The sequence below is a fragment of the Symphalangus syndactylus genome, chromosome 22 (assembly GCF_028878055.3).
Source record: "Symphalangus syndactylus isolate Jambi chromosome 22, NHGRI_mSymSyn1-v2.1_pri, whole genome shotgun sequence".
Taxonomy (NCBI): domain Eukaryota; kingdom Metazoa; phylum Chordata; class Mammalia; order Primates; family Hylobatidae; genus Symphalangus; species Symphalangus syndactylus.
In genome coordinates, this window is record NC_072444.2 from 27,722,933 (window position 1) to 27,747,980 (window position 25,048).

At 50.8% G+C, this 25,048-nt stretch overlaps 1 protein-coding gene across 1 annotated transcript in view; it reads left to right on the forward strand.

Moving 5' to 3' along the window:
- Positions 1–25,048, forward strand: part of LOC134735570 (nascent polypeptide-associated complex subunit alpha, muscle-specific form-like) — a 54,290-nt gene that overhangs the window by 13,651 nt on the left and 15,591 nt on the right. The window contains exons 3-4 of the mRNA XM_063631126.1: positions 23,431–23,523; positions 24,635–24,770. Of these exons, the coding sequence (XP_063487196.1) occupies positions 23,431–23,523; positions 24,635–24,735 (194 nt within the window). The 3' untranslated portion in view covers positions 24,736–24,770. The remainder of the gene's footprint in view (positions 1–23,430; positions 23,524–24,634; positions 24,771–25,048) is intronic.

Consider the following 25,048-nt stretch of genomic DNA (forward strand, 5'->3'; position numbering starts at 1 on the left):
GGGTGCCTGTAATCCCAGCTACTCGGGAGGCTGAGGCAGGAGAATCACTTGAACCCAGGAGGTGGAGATTGCTGTGAGCTGAGATCGTGCCACTGCACTCCAGCCTGGGCGACAGAGCAAGTCTCAGTTTCAAAAAAAAAATTAGGTGTACTCAAAGACGGTCTGAAATGGAAGTGTGACTCTTTGCAGTTACAGTTTTGTTTTTGTTATTATTATTTTTTTTTTTTGAGACAGAGTCTCACACTGTCACCTGGGCTGGAGTGCAATGGCATGATATCGGCTCACTGCAACCTCCACTTCCCAGGTTCAAGCGATTCTCCTGCCTCAACCTCCTGAGTAGCTGGGACTACAGGCGTCCGCCACCACACCTGGCTAATTTTTTATATTTTTAGTAGAGGTGGGGTTTCACTATGTTGGCCAGGCTGGTCTGGAACTCCTGACCTCATGATCCGCCCTCCTTGGCCTCCCAAAGTGCTGGAATTACAGGTGTGAGCTACCACACCCAGCCCAGTTACAGTTTTTTTTTTTCTTTTTTTTTTTGAGACAGAGTCTTGCTCTGTCGCCCAGGCTGGGGTGCAGTGGCGTGATCTCGGCTCACTGCAACTTCTGCCTCCCGGGTTCATGCCATTCTCCTGTCTCAGCCTCCTAAGTAGCTGGGACTACAGGCGCCCACCACCACACCCGGCTAATTTTTTGTATTTTTAGTAGAGACGGGGGTTTCACTGTGTTAGCCAGGATGGTCTCGATCTCCTGACCTTGTGATCCACCTGCCTCGGCCTCCCAAAGTGCTGGGATTACAGGCATGAGCCACAGCGCTCGGCCCCAGTTATGGTTTTTAAAGCACTTTCCCATCTGCTGCCTCACCTGTGTTTTCTGTGCTGATGACAGACTAAACACCTGAGGCTCAGCCTGATGATTAAGCTCTCGCAGGCTTGGAACGTGCAGTCCGCTGACTGAGCGCAGGCTGGCTGGCAATGCTGCCTGTCTTTTTTTGCCCACTCCTCCTCCCGTGCTTTCTCAACAGACCTTTACTGGCACTCACTATGTCCTGTCTCCTGGGCTAGGTGCTGGGAGTAGGAACAGGAAGCTGACACTCAGTCTGGTGAGAGAGTGGTACAAGCGAGTTGGCCACCATGATGCAGGGAGACGTGTGATGCTTGGGGTGGGCACTGGGAGCCCATAGCTGAGTGAGGGGGGTTGTAGGGCGCTTAACCGAGGCCTGAAGGATGAGTAAGAGTTGCTTGTGAAGCTGGAAGGGTGGGGCCTCAAGGCAGAGAGGCTGGCCCCAGAAGGCCCGGGGGGCATACAGCCAGCATCTGAGTGAGGAGGGCCCTGTTCTGTGAGCTCAGGGACACCTCCCCTTATGCTGCCTGCCTCCACCCAGTCTCCTTCAGTGAGCTAGTTTGTGGCTGAAATTCAGCCATTAGAGCTTCATTCTTTTGGCTTAAGCCAGATAGAAAATGTATTCCAGTCCTGGCCCCGTGGCTCATGCCTATAATCCCAGCATTTTGGGAGGCCGAGGCGGGTGGATCACCTGAGGTCAGGAGTTTAAGACCAGCCTGGCCAACATGGTGAAACCCCGTCTCTGCAAAAATACAAAAATTAGCCGGGTGTGGTGGTGCACCCCTGTAATCCCAGCTACTTGGGAGGCTGAGGCAGGAGAATCACTTGAACCCGGGAGGCGGAAGTTGCAGTGAGCCGAGATCGCGTCACTGCACTCCAGCCTGGGCAACAGAGTGAGCCCCCGTCTCAAAAAAAAAAAAAAAAAAAAAGAAAAGAAAAGAAAATGTATTCCATACTCAAATGCAGAATCCACTGAAGATGAGTCTCCTACAGCACCAACCCCTTCCAATTCCAGGGCATCTGGCATTCACCCAAGGGTAGGTTTTGCCGTGAACCAGGGGTCAGGCAAGGGCCGCAGACAGCCAGTACTTGTAGGTGTGGTTGGAAAGCAAGTCATCTCTATATGGGGACAGGAGGAGAGAGGACAGCACTTGGTGGTCCACACATGTTCCTTGGGCCAGCTGTGGGCTATCCCCCCACATTCAGACACTGGGTCCTGACACTCTTTATAAAAACACTCTGTGTTGAGTCCCTTCCCTGTGGATGGAAGGAAGTAGATTTCCTCCAGGAATGCATGGCCCAGTGTGGTGAATTTGCATCTGCTTGGCTCCTGTGTCTCTTCCACTGCCTGCTTCCTTGTGTCCCGGATCACCAGTTCACCCCCAGGTCTGGCAGCCTTTACAGAGTACCAGGACTCCGGATGCGGGCTACAGGGAACTGTGCTTCTTCCATGTGACCCAGAGAGGCAGCAAAGGGACTTCTCCATCTAGCCCACTGGAAACATTGCTTTTATTTGCCTTTGCACCATATATTCTTTTTTTAATTTTTTTTTATTTTTTAGAGACAGGGTTTCACCATGTTGCTCTGCCTGGTTTCGAACTCCTGGGCTCAAGCGATCAGCTGGCCTTGGCCTCCCAAAGTTCTGGGATTACAGGTATGAGCCACTGTGCTCAGCCCTGCACCATATATTCTTAAACTAGAGAGACACACACACACGCACACACACACACACACACACACATATACACACACACACACTTTAGATTATTTTGAATATTATCAACCTATCCGTTTTCCTTGACATTTTTCAAGGTATACTATGTCCTCAAAATATGATATTATGCCCACATTGCATTTATTTTATTTTATTTTGAGAGACAGGGTCTTGCTGTGTTGCTCAGGCTGGAGTACAGTGGTGTGATCATAGCCTACTGCAGCCTCGAACTCCTGGGTTCAAGCGATCCTCCCTCCTCAGCCTCTTGAGTAACTGGGACTACAGGTGCACACCTGGATGATTTTAAAATATTTTTTTAGAGATGGCCTCTCCCTGTGTTGCCCAAGCTGGTCTCAAACTCCTGGGCTCAAGAGATCCTCCCACCTCAGCTTCCCAAAGCATTAGGATTACAGGTGTGAGCCACCGTGCCTGGTCTGAATTTCTTGCTTTACATGTTAGCTGGGAAGTAGATGCCCTTAAGAATGGTGGAGCATATAAGCTGTCCCTCCAGGTCAGTCTCATGGCCACCCAGCTCCAGCCCTGTCTCTAGGTGTGAATCCCCTTTGCACGACAGACAGCCTGGGGAGGTGGAAGGTCTTGGTGACACCTTGTGAGTTATTCACACTGGCTGTGGGTGACAGAGCCAGAGGTGGGAGCACAGAGCTCTCATAGCAGAGAGGAGTAAGGAGTTGAAGCCGCAGAAACAGTGCTGAGGCCTGAGGTGGAGGAACAGTTGTAGATGGAAAATTAGATGGCAGTTCTGTAGGTTGGGAAGTGGGTGATAAAGTGGGTGTGCAGGCACCATTCCAGGAGGCTGTGCCTTGTGTGCATTGAGAGCAGGTCAGTGGCCAGGAGGCTCCAAGCTTAAAGCTGCCAGGTGAGCCAAGCATCTTTTTTTTTTTTTTTTTTTTTGAGACGGAGTCTCCTTCTGTCGCCCAGGCTGGAGTGCAGTAGCGCGATCTTGGCTCACTGCAACCTCTGCCTCCCAGGTTCAAGTGATTCTCCTGCCTCAGCCTCCTGAATAGCTGGGATTACAGGCAAACGTCACACGCCCGGCTAATCTTTGTATTTTTAGTAGAGATGGGGTTTCACCATGTTGGTCAGGCTGGTCTCAAACTCCTAACCTCGTGATCCGCCTGCCTTGGCCTCTCAAAGTGTTGGGATTACAGGTGTGAGCCACTGCGTCTGGCCTTTCTTTCTTTTTTTCTTTTTTCTTTTTCTTTTCTTTTCTTTTTTTTTTTTTGAGACAGAGTCTCGCTCTGTCGCCCAGGCTGGAGTGCAGTGGTGCCATCTCAGCTCACCGCAACTTCCACCTCCGGGGTTTCTGCGATTCTCCTGCCTCAGCCTACCGAGTAGCTGAGATTACAGGCGTGTGCCACCACACCTGGCTAATTTTTGTATTTTTGGAGACATGAATTTCACAATGTTGGCCAGGCTGGTCTTGAACTCCTGACCTCAGGTGATCCCACCTGCCTCGGCCTCCCAAAGTGCTGGGATTACAGGCATGAGCCACCAAGCCGGCCTGGGCCAAGCATTTTTGCAGTGACTTTCCTCCTTGTCAGCAGCCTCAGAGGCAGGCACTGGATCCAGAACCTCATCTTGATCCTAACAGCCTCTGTGTTCCAGCTGCAATGGCATCCAAGCTACAGGGAGGCAGTTTCTATTTTCGCCTTGGAGTCAGTGGCTCCTGCTTGCCTGGTGGGTCACATCCTCCCCTTCTTTGCTCAAACTTCAAAAGGGGCTTCCAGGTTCCGCCTTCCCAGGATACGTTGAAGAGCTGGTGTTTCCCCACATCCACCCTCTCTCCCGAGGAAAGGCCTTGGTCTGAGGGGACGGGCAGTGGCAGGGGGCCACCTACTCAGGGGGAGTGCAGGCAGGAGGTCTAGGGGGTGTCAGATGGGCAGTCTCCCTCCCGCAGGGGCTCCCGGCTGGAGCGTGGACTTGTTTCTTTCATTTCCTGAGGTTTGCTGGAGACAGGCGTTTGCTTAGTGCCGGGAGCTGTCTCCTGTGGTCTCTGTCCTTTGACTTATTCAGAGTCTCACTTGGGGTCGGTTTTCCAGGATCTGGTGACCAGGATGAATGACGCATGGAGTCACAACCCAGACTGCAGTTCAGGAGTTTCCCAAGCAGGCAAGGCTGTGTTTCCCAAGAAAGGGGGTGTGGATACGAGATATTCTGCCCCTATTCTTATTTTTTCCTAATGTTCTTTTAGATTTATAAAATAAGTAATAATACTCATAAAAACTCAAACAGGCCGATGCGGTGGCTCATGCCTGTAATCCCAGCACTTTGGGAGGCTGAGGCTGGAGAAACACTTGAGCCCAGAGGTTTGAGACCAGCTTGGACAACATAGTAAGACCCTGTCTCTAAAAGAATTGTTTTAAACATTAGCCGGGTTGCCAGGTGCGGTGGCTGACATCTGTAATCCCAGCACTTTGGGAGGCTGAGATGGGCGGATCACCTGAGGTTAGGAGTTCGAGACTAGCCTGGTCAACATGGTGAAACCCCATCTCTACTAAAAATACAAAAAATTAGCCAAGTGTGGTGGTGCACACCTGTAATCCCAGCTACTTGGGAGGCTGAGGCAGGAGAATTGCTTGAATCCGGGAGGCAGAGGTTGCAGTGAGCCGAGATCACACCACGGCACTCCAGCCTGAAGGACAGGGTGAGACTCTGTCTCAAAAAACAAAAAAAAGATTAGCTGGGCATGGTATGGTGGTGCACACCTGTGGTCCCAGCTACTAGAGAAGCTGAGGGGGGAAGATGGATGGCTGGAGCCAGGGAGGTCAAGGCTTTGGTGAGCTATGATCATGCCACTGTGCTCCAGCTCAGTGGGGGACAGGGCCAGACCCTGTCTCTGCAGTTAATGAGCTGGGCCTATTTCTGTCCTGCTTCTTCCCCAAGTCCCCAAACACGTCCCATATCAGCCTTGGGCATGTGTCCTTCTAGTTCACCCACTTCTTGGAGATGGTTTCCATTGACTATTTGCTGAACTTTGTGGCTGCCCAGAAAATATTCCAGGGAGTGTGATGTGCATCTATTTCTGGAGCCTCATTTCAGCAGGACTGGTGCCTGGTCAGGGTCTAGACCCTCCACCTCAGGGCCTGCCATGGAGCAGCCAGAACCCTGGCTTCCCCCAGGTCCCCTAAACAGGCTGCTGTCACCTGGACTCTGGGGGTTCCCCAGATGAACGCTGTGGACTCTGGGGGTTCCCCAGATGAACGCACGGCTCCCTCTCCCCCAGGTCCTCATCGGGGGCAGGTGGCCTCTGCATGTTTCACTGGTCTGGCAGGTCAAGAACTCAGATTGCTTTAACAGTGGGTGAGGCTTTTATGTATTCAGGTGAGACAACGAATGTGAAAGCTCACTGTCACCTGTAAAGCACCTACCAGTCTGCTGTGACGATGACGAGATGATGAGAACTGTCATTGCTCCTTCTCGTTCCTGTGGCTTTACTGTGGGACCTTGAGAGCCAGAGCAGCAGAGGGGAGGTTCTGAGGGTCTAGAAGCCTCGGCAAGGGGCTGTTGCAGCCAGGGGCAGTCAGGCAGGGTCACCCATGCAGGGGCAGCCAAGTGGCTTGCCCAAGCTGGGGTCTATGCCCAGAGGACCCTCCAAAGATGCTGACCCCGTGAAGCCTGGCATCGCCCAGGGAGGAGCTGTCACCACCATGGCCCTCTGGGCTACTAAAAACAACCATTTGCCCAGGACTTGCAAGGAAGAGAGAGAGTTCTCAGTGGATGAGAACAGTTTTTCAGTGGCAGTGCTACAGACATTCGGGGCCAGATGATTTTTTGTGGTGGGGGCTGCCCTGTGCACTGTAGGATGTTTAGCGGCATTCCTGGCTTCTACCCACTAGAAGCCAGGAGCACTCCCTACCCTTCAATTGTGATAATCAAAAACGTCTGTTTGTTTTTTTTTTTCTTCTTTTTCTTTTGAGACAGAGTCTTGCTCTGTCACCCAGTCTGGAGTGCAGTGATGCGATCTCAGCTCACTGCAACCTCCACCTCCCAGTCTCAAGTGATTCTCCTGCTTCAGCCTCCCAAGTAGTTGGGATTACAGGTATGTGCCACCATGCCCAGTTAATTTTTGTATTTTTAGTGGAGATAGGGTCTTGTCATGTTGGCCAGGCTGGTCTCGAACTCCTGACCTCAAGCGATCTGCCCGCCTTAGCCTCCCAAAGTGCTGGGATTACAGGCATGAGCCACCACACCTGGCCCCAAAAATGTCTTTAGATATTGCCAAATATCCCCTGGGTGACAAAATCATCCCCCAAACTGCTGGATTAGAGGCTTTGGAAATGGATTTTCTGTGACCACTGCTTCACCATTGTAAGCTGCCTCTCACTTGGGTGCAGTTTTCTTTGTTCCTTTTCCAAAAAGCTGACTTCATCGGGCCCATTTGTTTGTTTCGTTGACTCACCCAGTCTAACCACAAGCAGCCTTCCTCCTCTGGGGGATCCCAAATGACTTATCATGGGACTTTGTATGTAAATTTCAAAGATTATTTTCTACTAAATCAGAGGCAGAAATCCTCAACTTCTTTTTTAGCAGCCTTGGTAAATACTTCCTTAAAGTGTTTTTAAGGGGCATGCCGCACTCCTGCTGGTGGTCTGATTGTGAACACCTTTGCTGTTCAGTTTCCTGAAATCGCCAAATATTTCCCTCTCGTTTGGGTCTCAGCCCAGTGACTAGCAGATGATCTAAAGGCCAGGGCGGTCTGAGTTGGCTAGTGCATGGGGGATTTTCTTAAGGCCTTTGACCCGGAGACTGGTGTGGGAAGAAGGCAAAGGCCTGGTTGTTTATGAGCAAGGAGGAGTCAGGTCCCAGGATGGAGCCCTTAGGGGTCACTGCCCTGGGCCCTGTCCCTCTCCTGCACATCAGGCCCCTTGGGCAAGGCCTGTGTGTTTGCAGGACCCTCTTGGGGCAGCAGAGCCAGTGCTGGGTTTGAGAGAGGGCTTCACTTTCTTTCTTTCTTTTTTTTTTTTTTTTAGTAGAGAGGGGTTTCTCCATGTTGGTCAGGCCGGTCTCGAACTCCTGACCTCAGGTGATCCGCTCTCCTCGGCCTCCCAAAGTGCTGGGACTACAGGTGTGAGCCACCGCGCCCGGCCAGGGCTTCACTTTCAAGCTCAGTGCTGCTCTAAGGGGTGGACACCGCCCTGAGGTCAGTAGCTGAAGACCTGCCTGGCCACACTCAGCAGCAGTTAGCCTTCTCCTCCCGCGCCCCGTGAGCAAGGCTGTACCCTGGTAGGAAGGAGGTTGGGCTCTGTCTGAATTCCATCACGGGTCCTCTCCTGGGCTCCTTGCCCTGCTTTGTTGCCTCCTTAGGAGGATGTGTTCTGGTTTCCTAGGAAGGGCTTTATATCTTAACATCCACCCTGCATTCAAAACCCAAGTTATCAAGACCACAGGGCACCACAACCCTCCTCTTGGCCTTGCTGTTTCTATTCTTCAGTGACTCCCAGAGGTTTGGCTTGATTGGCAGCTTAGAAGCACATGATTGAACTTGAGCAGCGGTTGAAACTCAGAGTCAGATGCCTGGCCCGCCCCAATCCCAGGCACAGAGTCTGTGACCTCACACCCAGGCTGTGCTGTGTGCTCAGTTGTTCAGTATCGACTTGAGCTTGATGGCCATCAGGGGCCAGGGAGTGAAAGGGAAGAGAAGCTAAATCTGGCTGCTAAGGGCTCTCAGTCCTGGGTGGCAGGAAAATAGTGGCCTTACCACTAGACCTGATGCCACCTGCCCCTCCAGCTGTACCCCCTCAACACCTTGGGTAATACCTCAAGCCCCACGTCCTCTTCCAAGCCAGACAGGACCCCAAGTGCTGGGTGATCCTTATTGAAGGGTAGGGACAGGAGGGACTCGTGGGACTGTGTGTGATCAGAGCGGAGTTCTGGGGCACCTGCAGCAGCTGGAACTGTTTCTTTGCTCCCAGGGCTGTCCTCGGTACCTTTACCTGTGCTGGGCCCTGGCAGAGCTCGGAGTCTTCCGGATTCCAGCGTCCATAGTAGCTAGTCTGTCGACTGCTGGAGGAAAGCTGCTTTCCCAAAATAGCCACCCAGGGGGAAAGAGCAGCCCTGGAATTTGACCCTGACGATCACCGTGACGGGGCTGCTGGCCCCACCTGGCCTGACCTCCACGACATCACGGAAGGACTGTTGGTTAGTTGTGGGGGCCAGGATTTTTCCTCTGTCCCCCTCCCCTCTTCTTCTTCCCTTTCTTCTTTCTCTCTGCCAGCTTCAGGTTTGAAATTCTGGTGACACCGATGGGAGATGCTCCAGTGCCTGTCCAGCTGGGGGGCAGGTCACATGGTGGGAGCAGAGAGGGGAGGGCACTTGTGTGCCTGCACCTCTCGGCAGGTGAATGCACACCTATGGAGGGGCCTGGGTGCTGGCAGCGAGCCCCGCTCCCTGCGGCTGTGCCAGGCCCAGAGGCGGCAGCCAGCCGAACAGGTCAGACAGGTGGAGCCAGCCTGGGGAAGCTGCAGGACCAGAGCTGACATCCGATCAATCCAAGGTCCTTCTTTGGCCCACAGAGCAGGTAACCCACCCTTTTCTTTCTTTTCTTTCTTTCTTTCTTTTTTTTTTCTGGTTTAATTCACTGACAACTTTAGGGAACATTTACAACCCAAGAAAAAGGCCATTGAGATTGGGGGGAAATCACACGAATTTGTTTGAAGAGGGATTTGTGGTGTTTTGTGTGGAGGAAATTTGGCCTCGGCATTAGAAAAGCATTTCTAATTTTCAGGTCTTTGATTCTGAAAGCAGATTTCTTATAGAGCCTGGGTGTTGGGTGGCAAATTGGGGAGGCAAAGCCCGGAAGCCATGAGGGTTTTCCTGTGACTGCCGACGGAACGCAGTGGGAGGCTGTAGTTCGGTGGCCTGTTTGCCTCCATAAGGAGGGGTTGGGGCAGAGACAGGGTGGTTGGGGGACTGCTGTGCGACAGGACTTGGCTGTATGGGGGAAGCTCTCCCAGTTCCTACTCAGAGAAACACGTGGAGGGCTGGACTCCCTCCAAAATTCAAATTTATGCTACAGTCCCTTACTGGGGCTGGATTTTACATGGAGATTGTTTGAAGTTTTGTAATCACCTTTCCTGGTAAGAAGACTCCGTCTCCTGCGTTCTTGCCCCCTCTGTATCTTGGCCAGTGATGGTTCCCTTAGACAAATTTATGGGGGATTTCTGGCCTGAGGACAGGAAGAAAAGCAGCCCAGGTCTGTTTCAGTGAACAAGCCCAGGACACCCCACCTGAAACTAGGACTAGTTTTGCCCAGTTTGGCATCATTGAAAACGCATTTGCCCTCTTCCTTGAACCAGGCTGTGCCTTCTTCTATCTGTTCTCCTGCCATGGAACATCACCCAAACACTTTACTGGGAAGGGGAGATGTAAGAGCAGATACAATGCTTGTCTGAAACCCCCGTTGCATGGCATTCTTTGCAGGGACAGGACAGGGGAACAGTTTTTGCTGTTACCGAACCCTTTGTGACAGAGATGCTGTTTGTTAAGTGAATTGCTTTTTTACAAAAAAAAATTCCAAGGTAATTGATGATGACACAGTTGCTTAGACTATGGGATATACCAGTTAGGATTCCTTCAGCTGCAAGTAAGAGAAAACCTTACTTAAAATGACTTAATCAGAACAGTAAACATTTTTTAAGGCCAGGTGCAGTGGCTCACGCCCATAATCCTAACACTTTGGGAGGCTGAAGCAGGAGGATCCCTTGAGCCCAGGAGTTGGAGACCAGCCTGGGCAACACAGGCAGACGTGGGGTATCTCTACAAACAAACCAAACCAAACCAAAACAAAAAAACTAGGCAGGTGTGGTGGCGTGCACTTGTGGTCCCAGCTACTCAGTAGGCTGAGGTGGGAGAATCACTTGAGCCCAGGAGGTGGAGACTGCAGTGAGCTGGGATTGTGCCACTGCACTCCAACCTAGGCAAAAGAGCAACGCCCTGTCTCAAAAATAAAAAAAGTAACAAATCAAGTAGTCCAGAGGTAGGGCAGCTTCAGGACAGGTGCCATCCAGGTGCTCAGTAATGTCAAGGACTTTGGTTCCCTCCGTATCTCTGCTCTGCTGCCCTCATCCCATTGGCTTCGTCCCTGCCAATTCCTCTTCCATTTGGCTCCTCCCAGGGTCTCATCATGAGTGAGGAAGCCTTTCCCAAAGCCCATGCTGACTTTCTTACACACCTCATTGGCCAGAATTGGGTCTTGTGCCCAGCCCCAAACCAATCAGTGGCAAAGGAAGGGATGACCTCAAGGGCTTCATGAGGCACGTGGCCAGGGGAGGAGGGTGGGTTACCCAAACCAAATCAGGGTCTATGAGCAGGGAGAAGAGGGGGCGTGGATTTGGGACAGGCAACCAACAGCATGTGCTACATCCAAAAATTTAAATTTACTCAGATTTTAAACTGATTTGGGGTAAAACAATAACCTTTACTCCTCAAATACGTGTATATATATGTATGTATATATATGTGTGTATATATATATATGTGTGTGTGTGTGTGTGTGTGTATATATATATATATATTTTTTTTTTTTTTTTTTTTAAAGAAATTCTCACCAGGCACAGTGGCTCATGCCTGTAATCCCAGCACTTTGGGAGGCCAAGGTGGGCAGATCACCCGAGGGCAGGAGTTCAAGACCAGCCTGGCCAACATAGTGAAACCCTGTCTCTACTAAAAATACAAAAATTAGCTGAGTGTGGTGGTGGCTGCCTGTAATCCCACCTACTTGGGAGGCTGCAGCAAGAGAATTGCTTGAATCCAGGAAGCAGAGGTTGCAGTGAGCCAAGAATGTGCCATTGCACTCCAGCCTGGGCAACAAGAGTGAAACTCCATCTCAAAACAAAAAAGAGATTCTCAATGCAGTGGTAATTTCCAACAATCCTAGCATCTACTCTTCACCTTTCACTGCCCAGGGAGACCCCTCTTCCCAGTAAGCAGCTGGGCTGCTGGTTTTTAGGTGTTTGAGCCTTTTTTCCTGTTTATTTATTTATTTATTTATTTTAAATGAACCTGCTGCCTCCTAGAGTTGGCTGCTTAAGGCTCCATCCATAAGAACCAGAAAAAGGGAAAAACAGAGTCTTAAATATTAAGAGGTGTGAGATGAATGAGTCTCTCGCTCTGCAAATGGCAAAGGCAACAGGCTTTTGGCTGGTGGCCCCAAAGAGCCAGCAAGGCTCTCTGCCATTTACCCAGGGACGCTACGGGAATCAGCAGAGGGACAGCATTCTAACACATCATCAATAGGGCAACTAGCAACCTGCTGCAGTTTTCTCCTGTCTCCTGGGGACATGAGGGTGGTGGCCCCCCACCCCCCACAGCCAGTGAAAGCTTCTTCCAGTAGCCGCGGACCTATCAGTCATTTTTGAGGCTCAAAACTTCCAAATCCATCTTTTTGACCCCGTCCCCAAGACAGCCACTCTCCTGTCTGCCATGGCTCCAACCTGGACAGAATCAGCTGCAGATCTGGATGGAGTCTCTGAAGCCCCTCTTAGCCACCAGCTTCTTCCAGGCCAGGCCAGAATTTCTTTTTTGTTGTTGTTTTTCTTTGAGACAGAGTCTTGCTCTTGTCGCCCAGGCTGGAGAGCAGTGGCATGATCTTAGCTCACTGCAACCTCTGCCTCCTGGGTTCAAGCTATTCTCCTGCCTCAGCCTCCTGAGTAACTGGGATTACAGGCATGCACCACCACTCCCAGCAAATTTTTTGTACTTTTAGTAGAGACGGGGTTTCACCATGTTGGCCACGCTGGTCTCAAACTCCTGACCTCAGGTGATCTGCCCACCTCGGCCCCCCAGAGTGCTGAGATTACAGGTGTGAGCCACCGCACCTGGCCCAGGCCAGGGTTTCAAGAGGAGATGACATAGTGGCAGAAAAATTCCTTCAAGGGGACTCTGAGCTGGTGTTAAACATCCGCAGCTTCCTCTCAAAGCCTGGGAGCCTGGCTCCTCCACAGCACTGTCCTCCTTCCACCACGATGGGCCCTTCACTAGCACTCGTGGTTTAGAGGGGATTCGAGGAAACAACTGAACTGCCCTGCAGAGGGAAAGAGGACGACTTTGCTTTCTGGAGATATTTTTATTTTTTATTTATTTTATTTATTTTTTTGAGATGGAGTTTCGGCTCTTGTCACCCAGGCTGGAGTACAATGGCATGATCTTGACTCACTGCAACCTCCGCCTCCCAGGTTCAAGTGATTCTCCTGCCTCAGCCTCCTGAATAGCTGGGATTAGAGGCATGTGCCACTACACCCGGCTAAATTTTTTTGTATTTTTTAGTAGAGACGGGGTTTCACCATGTTGGCCAGGCTGGTCTTGAACTCCTGACCTCAGGTGATCCGCCCACCTCGGCCTCCCAAAGTGGTGGGATTACAGGTGTGAACCGCCGTGCCTAGCCTATTTTTATTTTTTTAGAGACAAGGTCTTGCTCTGTCACCCAGGCTGGAGTGCAATGGTGCAATCACGGCTCACTGCGGCCTCCACCTCCCAGGCTCAGGTGATCCTCCTGCCTCACAGGCGCGCACCACCATGCCCAGCTCACTTTTTAATTTTTTGTAGAGCTAGCACCTTGCAATGTTGCCCAGACTGGTCTTGAACTCCTGTCCTCAAGCAATCCTCCCTCCTCAGCCCCCCAAAGTGTTGGGGATTATATGCGTGAGCCACCACACCGGGCCAGGATATACTTCTAAATGAAAAGCTACCGGCCCAGCCTTAGCCAGTTTCGGTCACGAAAGTGGCTTTTCTTTCTGAATCCATCACCTGTGGCCCCTACTTTAGCTGTGCTGGCCTTTAACCTGTTAGAGGACATTAAAGCAACCTCTTCGCTCTCATATAGTCATATTGTGTTTGGATCAGAGGGACGTCTGAGGTTTCATCTGCTTATGCAGATGGTGCCAGCTAAGCCGTGCCTTTTGGATCCAGGTGACCTCCAAAGCAGGCCTCTCCAACACATAAAGATCCTTGGGACGTAGTCACATATGAAGGGTCTGCCGCGTGTCCACTGTGCATTAGATGCTGTTGGGGAAATGGGAGCAGAGGATGAGGTCGTGACCCCACACACCCACAACCTGATGTTTGCTGTCGTGGTGGAAGCATGCCCGTGGTGGGGGGTGAGGGTATGGGGCTTCGTTTTGTTTGGTTTGGTTTTCAGTATATTTACCAGTCCCCGCCACCAGGCTTCTAGAACAGTTCTGGAAAGAGATCCCTCACCCCTAAGCATGCTGTGTCTTCCCATTGCTCCTAAAACAAAGGCGGGTTCTTCGTGGAGGCCTGTGAGGTCGCCCACTTCTCTTGCCTCACTTGTCCCCACCTTCTTGGTTGCTTCAACACCCTGGCCTCCTCGGCAACTTTAGCCACCACACGCCCCTCCCAGGCTGCTGGTCCTCCCTCCCCGAGCCCTACTTCACCCACCCTGATGCCCGTGGTGCGGCGTGTTCCGTTACCCTTCCCTGATCTCATTGATGAGGCCATGGGGACGATGTCCCAGACCACCTTCTCCTCTGGAAGAGAAGCTAGGGGTCTTTCCTCCCTAGCACTGCTCCCCATTGTAATTTTGCCCAGCTGTGATTTCTTGCCTGTGTCTGTTCCATGGACATTAGATTCTCCAAGGCCCAGGACACCTGTCTGTCCCCCTGCCATGACTGGTGAACACCCAGCACGGTGTCCGTGGGTCAGAGGCTCTCGGTGGCTGTGTGTTGGACGTGGAGGGGACCGTCATGCTTCTGGGAGATGTGCTGTGGGGCTGAGGAGGTTTCCTGAGTGAATGTTCACATCCCAGTGATGGTGAGAGCTCCTGTGTTTCTGGGAATCATACCACGTGAGAGCATCATTACCAGAATCAGCATTTTCTTTTCTTCTTCTTCTTTTTTTTTTGAGACAGAGTCTTGCTCTGTTACCCAGTCTGGAGTGCAGTGACACCATCTCGGCTCACTGTAACCTCCGCCTTATGGGTTCAAACAATCCTCTTGCCTCAGCCTCTCGCGTAGTTGGGATTACAGGCACCTGCCACCATGCCTGGCTAGTTTTTGTGTTTTTCGTAGAGACGGGGGTTTCACCATGTTGCCTAGGTTGGTCTCAAACTCCTGACCTGAAGTTATCCACCCACCTCGGCCTCCCAAAGTGCTGGGATATACGGGTGTGAGCCACCACACCCGGCCAGAATCAACGTTTTCTTTTATGCTGAAGGAGCTCACAACCCCCCGGAGTTCTGTTCCCTGCTAAAGATGGCTTCTGGTTTTCTCGAATTCCTCCTGGTTTGCTGGACCAGCAGGGCTGGCTGGGCAGCAAGACACATCAGGCCTGGGGCCTTATACGTCTTATGTTTAATGCAGCAGAAGCTGGACCTGATACTTAGAGCGAAGGCCTTTCTGTAGCAAGGAACATCGTTTAAATCTCTGTCCTCAGGTTGTGACTCCAGGGAAGTCTGACTTGGTTAAAGATTGCTGACTTGGTGTGTTTTGTATTTTGTGGAACACAATCAATTTTCATGTATAGATTAATTATTCCCCATTGCCTAAAATCCTGGCCTCCTCTCTCTTGACAGAGAAGGTTGTCCCCAAAGTCCAGGCCTAGAATCTTTGACTGGAAAGACTGTCCTGAGAGTTCAGGCCTCCTCTCTCTGACTGGAAAGACTGTCCTGAAAGTCCAGGCCTCCTCTCTCTGACTGGAAAGACTGTCCTGAAAGTCCAGGCCTCCTCTCTCTGACTGGAAAGACTGTCCTGAGAGTTCAGGCCTCCTCTCTCTGACTGGAAAGACTGTCCTGAGAGTTCAGGCCTCCTCTCTCTGACTGGAAAGACTGTCCTGAAAGTCCAGGCCTCCTCTCTCTGACTGGAAAGATTGTCTTCAGAGTCCAGGCCTCCTCTCTCTCACTGGAAAGATGCCCCTCAGAGTCCAGACCTCTTCTCTCTGACTGAAAAGACTGTCCTCAGAGTCCAGGCCTCCTCTCTCTGACTGGAAAGATGCCCCTCAGAGTCCAGACCTCTTCTCTCTGACTGAAAAGACTGTCCTCAGAGTCCAGGCCTCCTCTCTCTGACTGGAAAGACTGTCCCCAAGTGATTCTCCCTCCTTGGGCTCCCAAAGTGTTGGGATTATGCATGTGAGCCACCATCCAGTTTTTTATTTTTATTTTTAGAGACAGAGTCTTGCTCTGTCACCCAGGCTAGAGCGCAGTGGCTCACTGCAGCCTCAGTTCCCGGGCTCAAGTGATCCTCCCACCCTGGCCTCTTGAGTAGCTCGGAACTACAGGCATGCACTACCACCACCACCTCCTCTGTCTAACTGGAAAAAATTGTCCCTGAAGTCCAGGCCTTCTCTCTCTGACTGGAAAGATTGTCCACAGAATCCAGGCCTCCTCTCTCTGACTAGAAAGATTGTCCCTAAAGTCAGAGCCTCCTCTTTCTGACTAGGAGGATTTTCTTCTCCTTCTGAGGGTCCTGACTCAGGAGGAAGAGAAACGGCCCCCTCCTGACCTCCTGGTGCCTGGGGCAGCAGCCTTCATGGGCAGATGCCTTCACCCAGGTGGCTGTCTGGATTCAGAAAATGGAATTCTGTTTGGAAGTCTGGGGCAGGGGCTGCTGAGCAGTGGAAGGTGCGTGTGGTTTGGCTCGGATGTCCCCAGGATCTTACTCTCTCTCTCTTCTGAACCATCTTTTCCTCTGGGACCGTTTCTGAGCCTGAGGAGCGGGCTGGCTGGAAGCCTTGGCAGTTGTGCTTCACTGTGTTAGTGTTTGCCTGAGACCCCTGCCATGCCCACCCCTGAAAACACACGGCCCTCCCACCATCCCCACTGATCTTTGCCCTCCCTCTGGTGGCAGTGCTGGGGCTGAAGCCAGGAGCCACCATGAGGCCACATTCCCACCTCTTGCACCCCATCTCTGGATGGGCCAGCCCATCCCACACACTTCTGCTGTGCTCACAAAGTTCAAGTGTGCTGTGGTCACTATTTCCATGTGGCTATCTGTTTTCAGGATTCCAGAGTCCCCCGCCCCGTCCAGTCTTGGCTGGGAGTTGAGGGAGAGAGGAAGCTTTGAGTTTTTGCTTGTCTCTGTGCTGACTTGGGGACACAGCAACTGCAGGATGTACTTTTGGCATCACCCCAGAGCTGCCATGTCTGAAACTTCTAGGTTTGAACTTGGGAATCTGCATTTTACCAAAAGCTCCCCAGCTGATGCTTACACAGCGAAGCTGAGACCTGCCGCTCTAGCTGATGAGCATGCCCTGCTGGAATTTACCTTTGGGTTAAAATCTGACATATTAGGAGCTTTTTTTTTTTTTAAGACAGAGTCTCGCTTTGTCACCCAGGCTGGAGTGCACTGGCGTGATCTGCAACCTCCGCCTCCCAGGTTCAAGCAACTCTCCTGCCTCAGCCTCCCAGGTAGCTGGAACTACAGGCACGTGCCACCATGCCTAGCTAATTTTTGTATTTTTTTTTTTAGTAGAGATGGGGTTTCACCATGTTGACCAGGCTGATCTCGAACTCCTGACCTCAAGTGATCCACCTACCTCCCAAAGTGCTGGGATTACAGGTGTGAGCCACCACGCCTGGCCTAAGAGCATTTTTCCCACACTAAAAGATAACACAGTCCAGCTGGCTTGCTTTTTAACCAGAGCATTACAGGGTCACCTGTTTGGAGGAGGAGGCCTGAGGTCAGAGCAGGCTCCTGTCAACTCCAACGGGACATTTCACAGTGGCCACAACAGGCTGACCTCTGTGTCCTGTGTCCTGCTGAATGTGTGTGGAGGCCTCAGAGGGGCTCTTTCCCCTTGCACAGAGAGACACAGCACTGGCTCATGAGCCTGCTTTTTTTCCGCACTAACTTACCTGGAACTCAAGTTTCTGGGACTTCCCATGCTGGGGTAGAGGTGACTTAGATCCTCCTGAAAACAGCCCTTCATGCCCCCACACCCACATGGAAGAGGAACTGTTCCATGGTGGTCCATATCCAAGGTCACTAGATCTTGGCCTGGCATGGTGGTTCATGCCTATAACCCCAGTACTTTGGGAGGCCGAGGCAGAGGGACCACTAGAGCCCAGGAGTTTGAGACCATCCTGGGCAACATGGCGAGACCCCATCTCTATAAAAACAATAACAACAAAACAACAAGAAGTCACTAGATCTTAAAGCGCTAGATCTTAAACCCTGTGATGGGCAATTTCCTTGTCAATTTAGCCAAGCTATGATACCCATGATTCAACCAAACGCTTGCCTGTGTGCTACTGTGAGGTGTGTTGTAGATGTGGTCAGCACTGACGATCACTGGCTGTGAGTAAAAGGTTCTCCTCTGCGAGGTGGGTGGGCCTCATGCAATCGGTTGAAAGGCCTCAAGAGCGGAACTGAGGTTTCCCTGAAGAAGAAGAAATCCTGCCTGGGGACCGCAGTGTCAGCTCCTCCGGGGAGCTTCCGGCCTGCTGGCCTGCCCTCTGGATTTCAGACTTGCCTAGCCAGCCCCCACAATCACGTAAGCCGATTCCTTGAAATAAACTTAATCTATATCTCCTTCTGGTTCTGATTCTCTGGCAGAACTCTGATCCTCTCCCTAAACGGTGCCCGGGATGGGGGAGGAGTTGGCGCTACTTCATTGCTTCCCTTTCACGCAGACATGCTGACTTTTCAACCACTGTCCTTTTCGAATTTTTTCTCTTCCAGGGAAGTGCTGACTTTTTTTTCTCCTTGTCTATTAGTCTTTTTGGAATCTGTTACTGGTCTCAGCCTTCTCCTCCATCCTCTCTTTTTCATTATTTTTATTTTCATTTTGTAGAGACAGTTGCTGAAGGTGGGGTCTGGCTATGTTGACCAGGCTGGTTTTGAACTTCTGGCCTCAAGTGATCCTCCTGTCTTGGCCTCCAAAATTGCTGGGATCACACGTGTGAACCATCACCCAATTTTTATTTTTAGAGACGGGGTCTCACCCTGTCACCCAGACTGGTGCAATCACAGCTCCCTGCAGCCTCAACTCCTGGGCTCAAGCAATCCTCCTGCCCTGGCCTCTCCAGTAGCTAGGACTACAGGCACGCATACCACCATGCCTGGCTAATTTTCTAAATTTTTTTGTAGAGATGGAGTCTTGCTATGTTGCCTGGGCTGGTCTCGAACTCCTGGCCTGAAGCGATCCTCCCGCCTCAGCCTCCTGCATCCTTTCTTTCCTCCCCACATTTCCTTCTTATCAACAGGTGCTGGGGAGAGGCAGGACAGGCCTGTCCCCCGAGTCCCCTCCAGATGCCGTGGACCGGCCAACTGTGAGTGTTTCTTTGGCAGTGTCTTAGCTGGTTGTTGTGAGCAATAGTAAGGAAGCAATCAGCAAGTATACTGCCCTAGAAGTGCTGCACGTTGTGGGGCCGGAGAGGGAAGATGAGGCGAGAGATGCCCAGACCAGTGGGAGACGCCAGGACTTCGGAAGCTCTTCTGCGCCATGGTGGGTGGTGAGGGCGGCTGGGAAAGTGAGCTCCAGGGCCCCAGGAGCAGCCTGCTCGTGGGTGCGGAAGGAAAAAGGCACAGGGGCTTGGTGTGGGCGGCTTTTGGCTGGGAGAAGTTTGCACGTAGGGAGAATAGTAGCCAGTGTTTGCAGAGCACTTACTATGCAGGAAGGCCTGTCCTAAGCATTCTAAGTGTATTACATCATGAACAAGTGTCTGTGATTAGCCCCGTCTTGCAGAGAAGGAAACAGAAGTACAAACAGAAAATGTAACTAAGCATGCAATTAATAAAAAGTGACCAGGTTTTGAACCCAAGCAATCTGGCTCAGGAATCTGCGCCCAACCACCGGCTCCTGTTCTTAGAGATGAACGTGGCGTCCTGGAGCCTGCTCCACACTGTGACTTGATCGTGAGCGTATGCGCTCCCTGTCCCCAGGAGACAGATTTCCAGTGCAATCATAGAAAGTGCCTGTGTGGGCTTCGGGAGATGTGTCTGCCTTGGGGAGAATTTTCCTTTTCAGCTAGAGCCAGGCCCAGGATGTTGACGTCAATGAGACGCTGGTGACGTTCTCTGCTCCAGTGGTTGATGAGAAAAGTTCCTCCAAGACAGCTCAGTTGAGAAGAATTAAGTTCTCTGGGTCCCACTGGCTTCACCTACAGATGCCAACTTTGAGGCCAGTGAACTGTGAGGCCAGCTGGACTGATTGCCATGGCAACAGGAATTGGACCCAAGTCACCGGAGGATGGAGAGGGAAGACACAGTGGTGGCTTCCCCAGTCTTGGAACACAAGGCACAGCCGTGGCCTCCAGGAAGCCTGAGATAACCCGTTAGTGGGTCCTGCACTCCAACAGAGCTCTTGCGATCAGCCTCTGGTCCTCACCCTCCTCCCATTGGTGTCGTTGTGTTCTCTGACATTGACATTGAGCAGTGAGTGCTCCAGATCTCGTTCCATTGATTTTTTCCACTGTTCTCCAGTCTAGCACTTTCTGAAATTCATCCAAGCCTAAGAGGTGACGCCAAATGTCAGTGTCTTACACCTCAGACCCCATGGACTAAGACAAGCCTCTGGGGTCCATGTGGCACCAAGGATGGGGTCTTCTAATACCTTTCACACAGGCCAGAGACAGCACCTGCTGTGACCCCCACCCCCAGCCTCTGCTTCTTCTCCCGTTGCCCTTCCAGCCACTGCCCTGGGCACCTCTCCTGCTCCCGCCTCCCTGCCTGGGCCCATCTTTCTTTCCATCTCACTGATTGTGGGGCTCCCTAGCGCTGGAGGGGAAGGGAGCCTGCTTCCATTCTCACCACTCTGAAAGTCAGAAGGCCCTGCAGAGAGGTTTTCTGGGATTTGGAGCCTAACCTTGGCCTTGACACAGTCCAGATGAGAAGGCCGTCCCCCAGTTAAGCCAGCCCTCCCTCCCTCTCAATGCTAGAGAGGAAACCAGGCAGCTAGTTGCTTCAGCAAACCCCATCCCTATGGGAACTGTTCTTTTTTTCCTCAAATAGACTGGAGTGCAGAGGACTTGCTTCAGAGAGAGCCCCTTTGTAACGCACATTGCACGGGCTGTGCCCCATGCCCACTCTGCCACAAACTCCCTTCAGCTGCCCAGCCCCGTGGAGCCAGGCGTGGGCTGAAGTGGGGCCAATGAAATGCCTGGAATGCCAGCCGCAGCGACAGGCCAGCACTCAGATGCCTCTCGGGAGTTCTGACCGAAGCAGCACTGAGGACCACTTCAGAGCAGAAGTCTACACCATTTTCCCCAGTTTTAGGCAGAAGTAAAGAATGTCTCTACCTTCTCCCAACCAGCAATTGATTCAGAGTCCTGAGCTTTTAAATTAAAGGGACCCCTCTGTTGCTTTATGCAGTAGCCAGCCTATTCATTTGAGTTCAGGTGAAATCATTTTCAAGTAACCTCTTCCTATCCAGCTTTGCTTTTAGTTATGCTGACATAAAAACAATAAAAATTGTCCTTCTCAGAGTTCACCTGTAAAAGTTCCTGGGTAATTAGTAAGGAAACAGAAACAGCAGACAGTTGTTGCTTCAGATAAAAGCGATGTCTGGGTCGGGCACGGTGGCACATGCCTATAATCCCGGCACTTTGGGAGGCCGAGGTGGATGGATCCCTTGAGCTCAGGAGTTTCAGACCAGCCTGGGCAACATCTCTACAAAAAATACAAAAATTAGCCAGGCATAGTGGCAGGACTGTAGTCCCAGCTACTCAGGAGGCTGAGGTCAGGGGGTGGCTTGAGCCCAGGAGGCACAGATTGAAGTGAGCTGAGATTGCGCCACTGTACTCCAGCCTAGGCGACAGAGCCAGACTCTTGTCTCAAAAAAAAAAAAAAAAAAAAAGTAACGTCTTTGTGGTCATTTAATTTACTTCTGCATTCTTTTTTTTTTTTTTGAAATGGCCAGTGGTACCATCTCAGCTCAATGCAACATCTGCCTTAGGAGTTCAAGTGATTCTCCTGCCTCAGCCTCCCGAGTAGCTGGGATTACGGGCACCCGCCACCATGCCCAGCTAATTTTTGTATTTTTAGTAGAGACAGGGCTTTGCCATGTTGACCAGGCTGGACTCAAACTCCTGACCTCAGGTGATCCGCCCACCTCGGCCTCCCAAAGCACTGGAATTACAGGAATGAGCCACTGCACTCGGCCTACTTCTGCGTTCCTTAGAGTACATCCTAGCTAGGATAGATTCAGTTGTCTTTAGAGCTAACAGCAGAAGAAAGGTACTTAGATGGTTATCTAGCTCTTTATCTTTCTAGAAATTCTAGAAGATGAGAGGGGCAGTGGTGGCTCCAAGGGAGTGATTTTAGGATGGACTGGGACAGAGAGGGGCTGCTTACACATACTTACACAGAGGCCATTAATTTAGGGAGTTCAAGGTCCAGGAGGTTGACGGCATCTAGGCCTGTGGCAGAGTGCACTCCTGCTTTGGGGAATGTATGGGCAGATTCTTGCCTGTAGTTGGAGGGTTAGAGAGAGGGATCAATAATTTCATGGTTGGACTTGAGTTTGGAAGCAAGTGGAGTTAGATACAAATTCTATGTTTTTGGAGAAAGTATTTGATCTTCTTGGCTGTGAGGCAAAGCGAGGTTTAAAAATATTTTCGACTTAAAAAATATATATATACATGTATATTTAATACCATCTATGGACTGTGCCAATATCTATTTCATGGTTTTGATATTGTGTAGTTATACAAGGAGTTACCACTGAACGAAACTGAGGGAAGGGTACACAGAATCTCTGTACTTTTTTTGTTGTTGTTGCAATTTCCTGTAAATCTATGATTATTTTAAAATAAAAAAGTTAAAGCATACGTATTTACATTTGATTAAATGCAGTGTGATATCCTGGGTTGGATTTTGGAACAAAAAAAGGCATGAGTGAAAAAACTGGTAAAATCCAAAAAAGCCTTTAGTTAAAAGTAATACCAGTGTTAATTTCTTAGTTTTGACAAATGTGCCATGGCTGTGTAAGATGCGAATGTTAGAGGAAACTGGGCGAAGAATTTGAGGGAACTCTCTGTACTATACTTTGCAGCTTTTCCGTAAATCTACAATTATTCCAAAATAAAAGTCTATTAAAAATGTAAGTATACACACACACATTTATATTTGAACACATCTAGGCAGCCAATGCCCTTAAAGAAGGCACTTTCTTCAAACGATGCCTCTGGGATGGGTGAATAATTAAGGGCCCCTTTGACAACTGTGCTGTAGGTTATGTCACTCCCTAATTTTGCTGTCTGGGCAGAGGGAACCCTAGAGAGCTTTTAAAACCAAATAGAGTCCGGGCGCGGTGGCTCACGCCTGTAATGTTTGGGAGGCCGAGGTGAGCAGATCACCTGAGGTCAGGAGTTCGAGACCAGCCTGGCCAGCATGGTGAAACCCCGTCTTTACTAAAAATACAAAAATTAGCTGGGCGTAGTGGCGGGTGCCTGTAATCCCAGCTACTTGGGAGGCTGAGGCAGGAGAATCGTTTGAACCCAGGAGGCGGAGGTTGCAGTGACCTGAGATCGCACCATTGCACTCCAGCCTGGGCAACAAGGGCGAAACTCTGCCTCAAAAAGAAAAAACAAACAAAAAGCCAAAAGAAAAAAAAAAAATTAGGAACCCTGATCACACGTCAGAGAGAGTTAATTGTAATACAACCCTATTTTCCAGGCTAGAAACTGAGGCACAGTTGGAAACTGATGCAATTAGACTGTAATTTCCTGGAATACTTAAAACCAAATTCTTTTCTGTTTTCCAAGCATGTGCTTTTGTAAACATACAAAATACAAATTGTAGTAGCTGTGATACATTAAAAAAAAAAAAAAAAAAGCAGAAATGACCTTTGGTACTCTTCTTAGCTCTCGTCAGGATCCGTGGTTAAAATTGGTGGGTGGGGTGGGGATCCAAGCAAAATGCAAGTATTAATTCAGCACTTACCCTGTGCCTTGCACTTGGCAGGATGCTTCCAGAGATGCTCAGGACTAGCGGGCATCAGGGAGTTTTGCTGCCCAGCTTCCATTCCTCTCCTAGCGGCACCTGATACACTACCAGGTACAGTCCAGGGGCTCCCCACCAAGATGCCTGCCCTTCCCTGGTCAAGATGACTCCAACTTCCTGATGGAATGTGAGTCATCAAGAGCTTAGCGTGCAGAGGAAACTCGCTCACAGCTCACCGGCCCCATTGAGAGCTTGCTGTATGTATTTATGTTCAAGATAGAGTTTCGCTGGAGTGCAGTGGTGAGATCTCGGCTCACTGCAACCTCTGCCTCCCAGATTCAATCGATTCTCATGCCTCAGCCTCCTAAGTAGCTGGGATTGCAGACGTGCGCCACCACGCCCAGCTAATTTTTTTGTGTTTTTAGTAGAGACTGGGTTTCACCATGTTGGGCAGGCTGATCTTGAATTCCTGACCTCAAGAAATAATATTTTTTTGAGACAGAGTCTCCGTCGCCCAGGCTGGAGTAGAGTGGCACAATCTAGGCTCACTGTAATCTTCGCCTTCTGGGTTCAAGCGATTCTCCTGCCTCAGCCTCCCGAGTAGCCGGGATTACAGTCACACCCCACCATGCCTAATTTTTGTAGCTTTGTTAATAGTAGAGACAGTTTCACCATGTTGCCCAGGCTGGTCTCCAACTCCTGGCCTCAAGTGAACCGCCTGGCTCGGCCTTCCAAAGTGCTGGGATTACAGGCATGAGCCACCCTCCCGGGCTGAAACTCACTAACTGATACACCTCCCGTGTGGGGAGGGTAGGGGGAAGGAGCAGGAGCAGGAGGAGGAGGAGGAGGAGGAGGAGGAGGGGGACGGGGGAGGAGGAAGACGAGGAGGAGGAGGAGGAGGAGAAGGAGAAATGGACTCTCACTCTTCAGGCCAAGTGCCCCTCATTGTGTTCATCATCCCCCAAGGCTGAGCATTACCTGAGGCCACTGTGGACCAGTCCCTTCCTCTTCCTCTGTTGGAACTGAAAACATCAGAGTAAACTAAATATGAAGGCCTCTGGACTCCAGCCAAGAAGTGCTTTGTGTACTCCCGAGTATTTCTGCAGCAGTGGTGCAGGCTGGTGCCACCTCTTCCCTGCCAGGACCCCTTGATGCTGCACCATTGCAAAACAAAGCATGTCTTAGTCTAATTTTCTTTTCCTTTTTTTTTTTTCCCCTGAGACAGGGTCTTGCTCTGTTGCCCAGGCTGAAGTGCAGCGTGCGATCACGGCTCACTGGAACCTTGACCCCTTGGGCTCAGGCGAGCCTCCCACCTCAGCCTCCTAAGTAGTTGGGACTACAGGTGTACACCATCACACTTGGTAAATGTTTACATTTTTTCTAAAGACAAGGGGGCGTGGGTCTCATTATGCTGCCCAGGCTGGTCTTGAACTCCTCGACTCAAGCAGTCCTCCTGCCTCAGTCTCCCAAAGTGCTGAGATTACAGGTGTGAGCCACCACACCTGGCTCTAATTTTCATAACTGCGACTGAAATCACAGCTGATCCCATCTGTCTTTAAATTAGGAACCTTGAGGGGGTTGTCTTTCTCGGCCGGCAGTCACTCACTCCTGAAATGAATCTGGTTAGAGAGGAATCTGG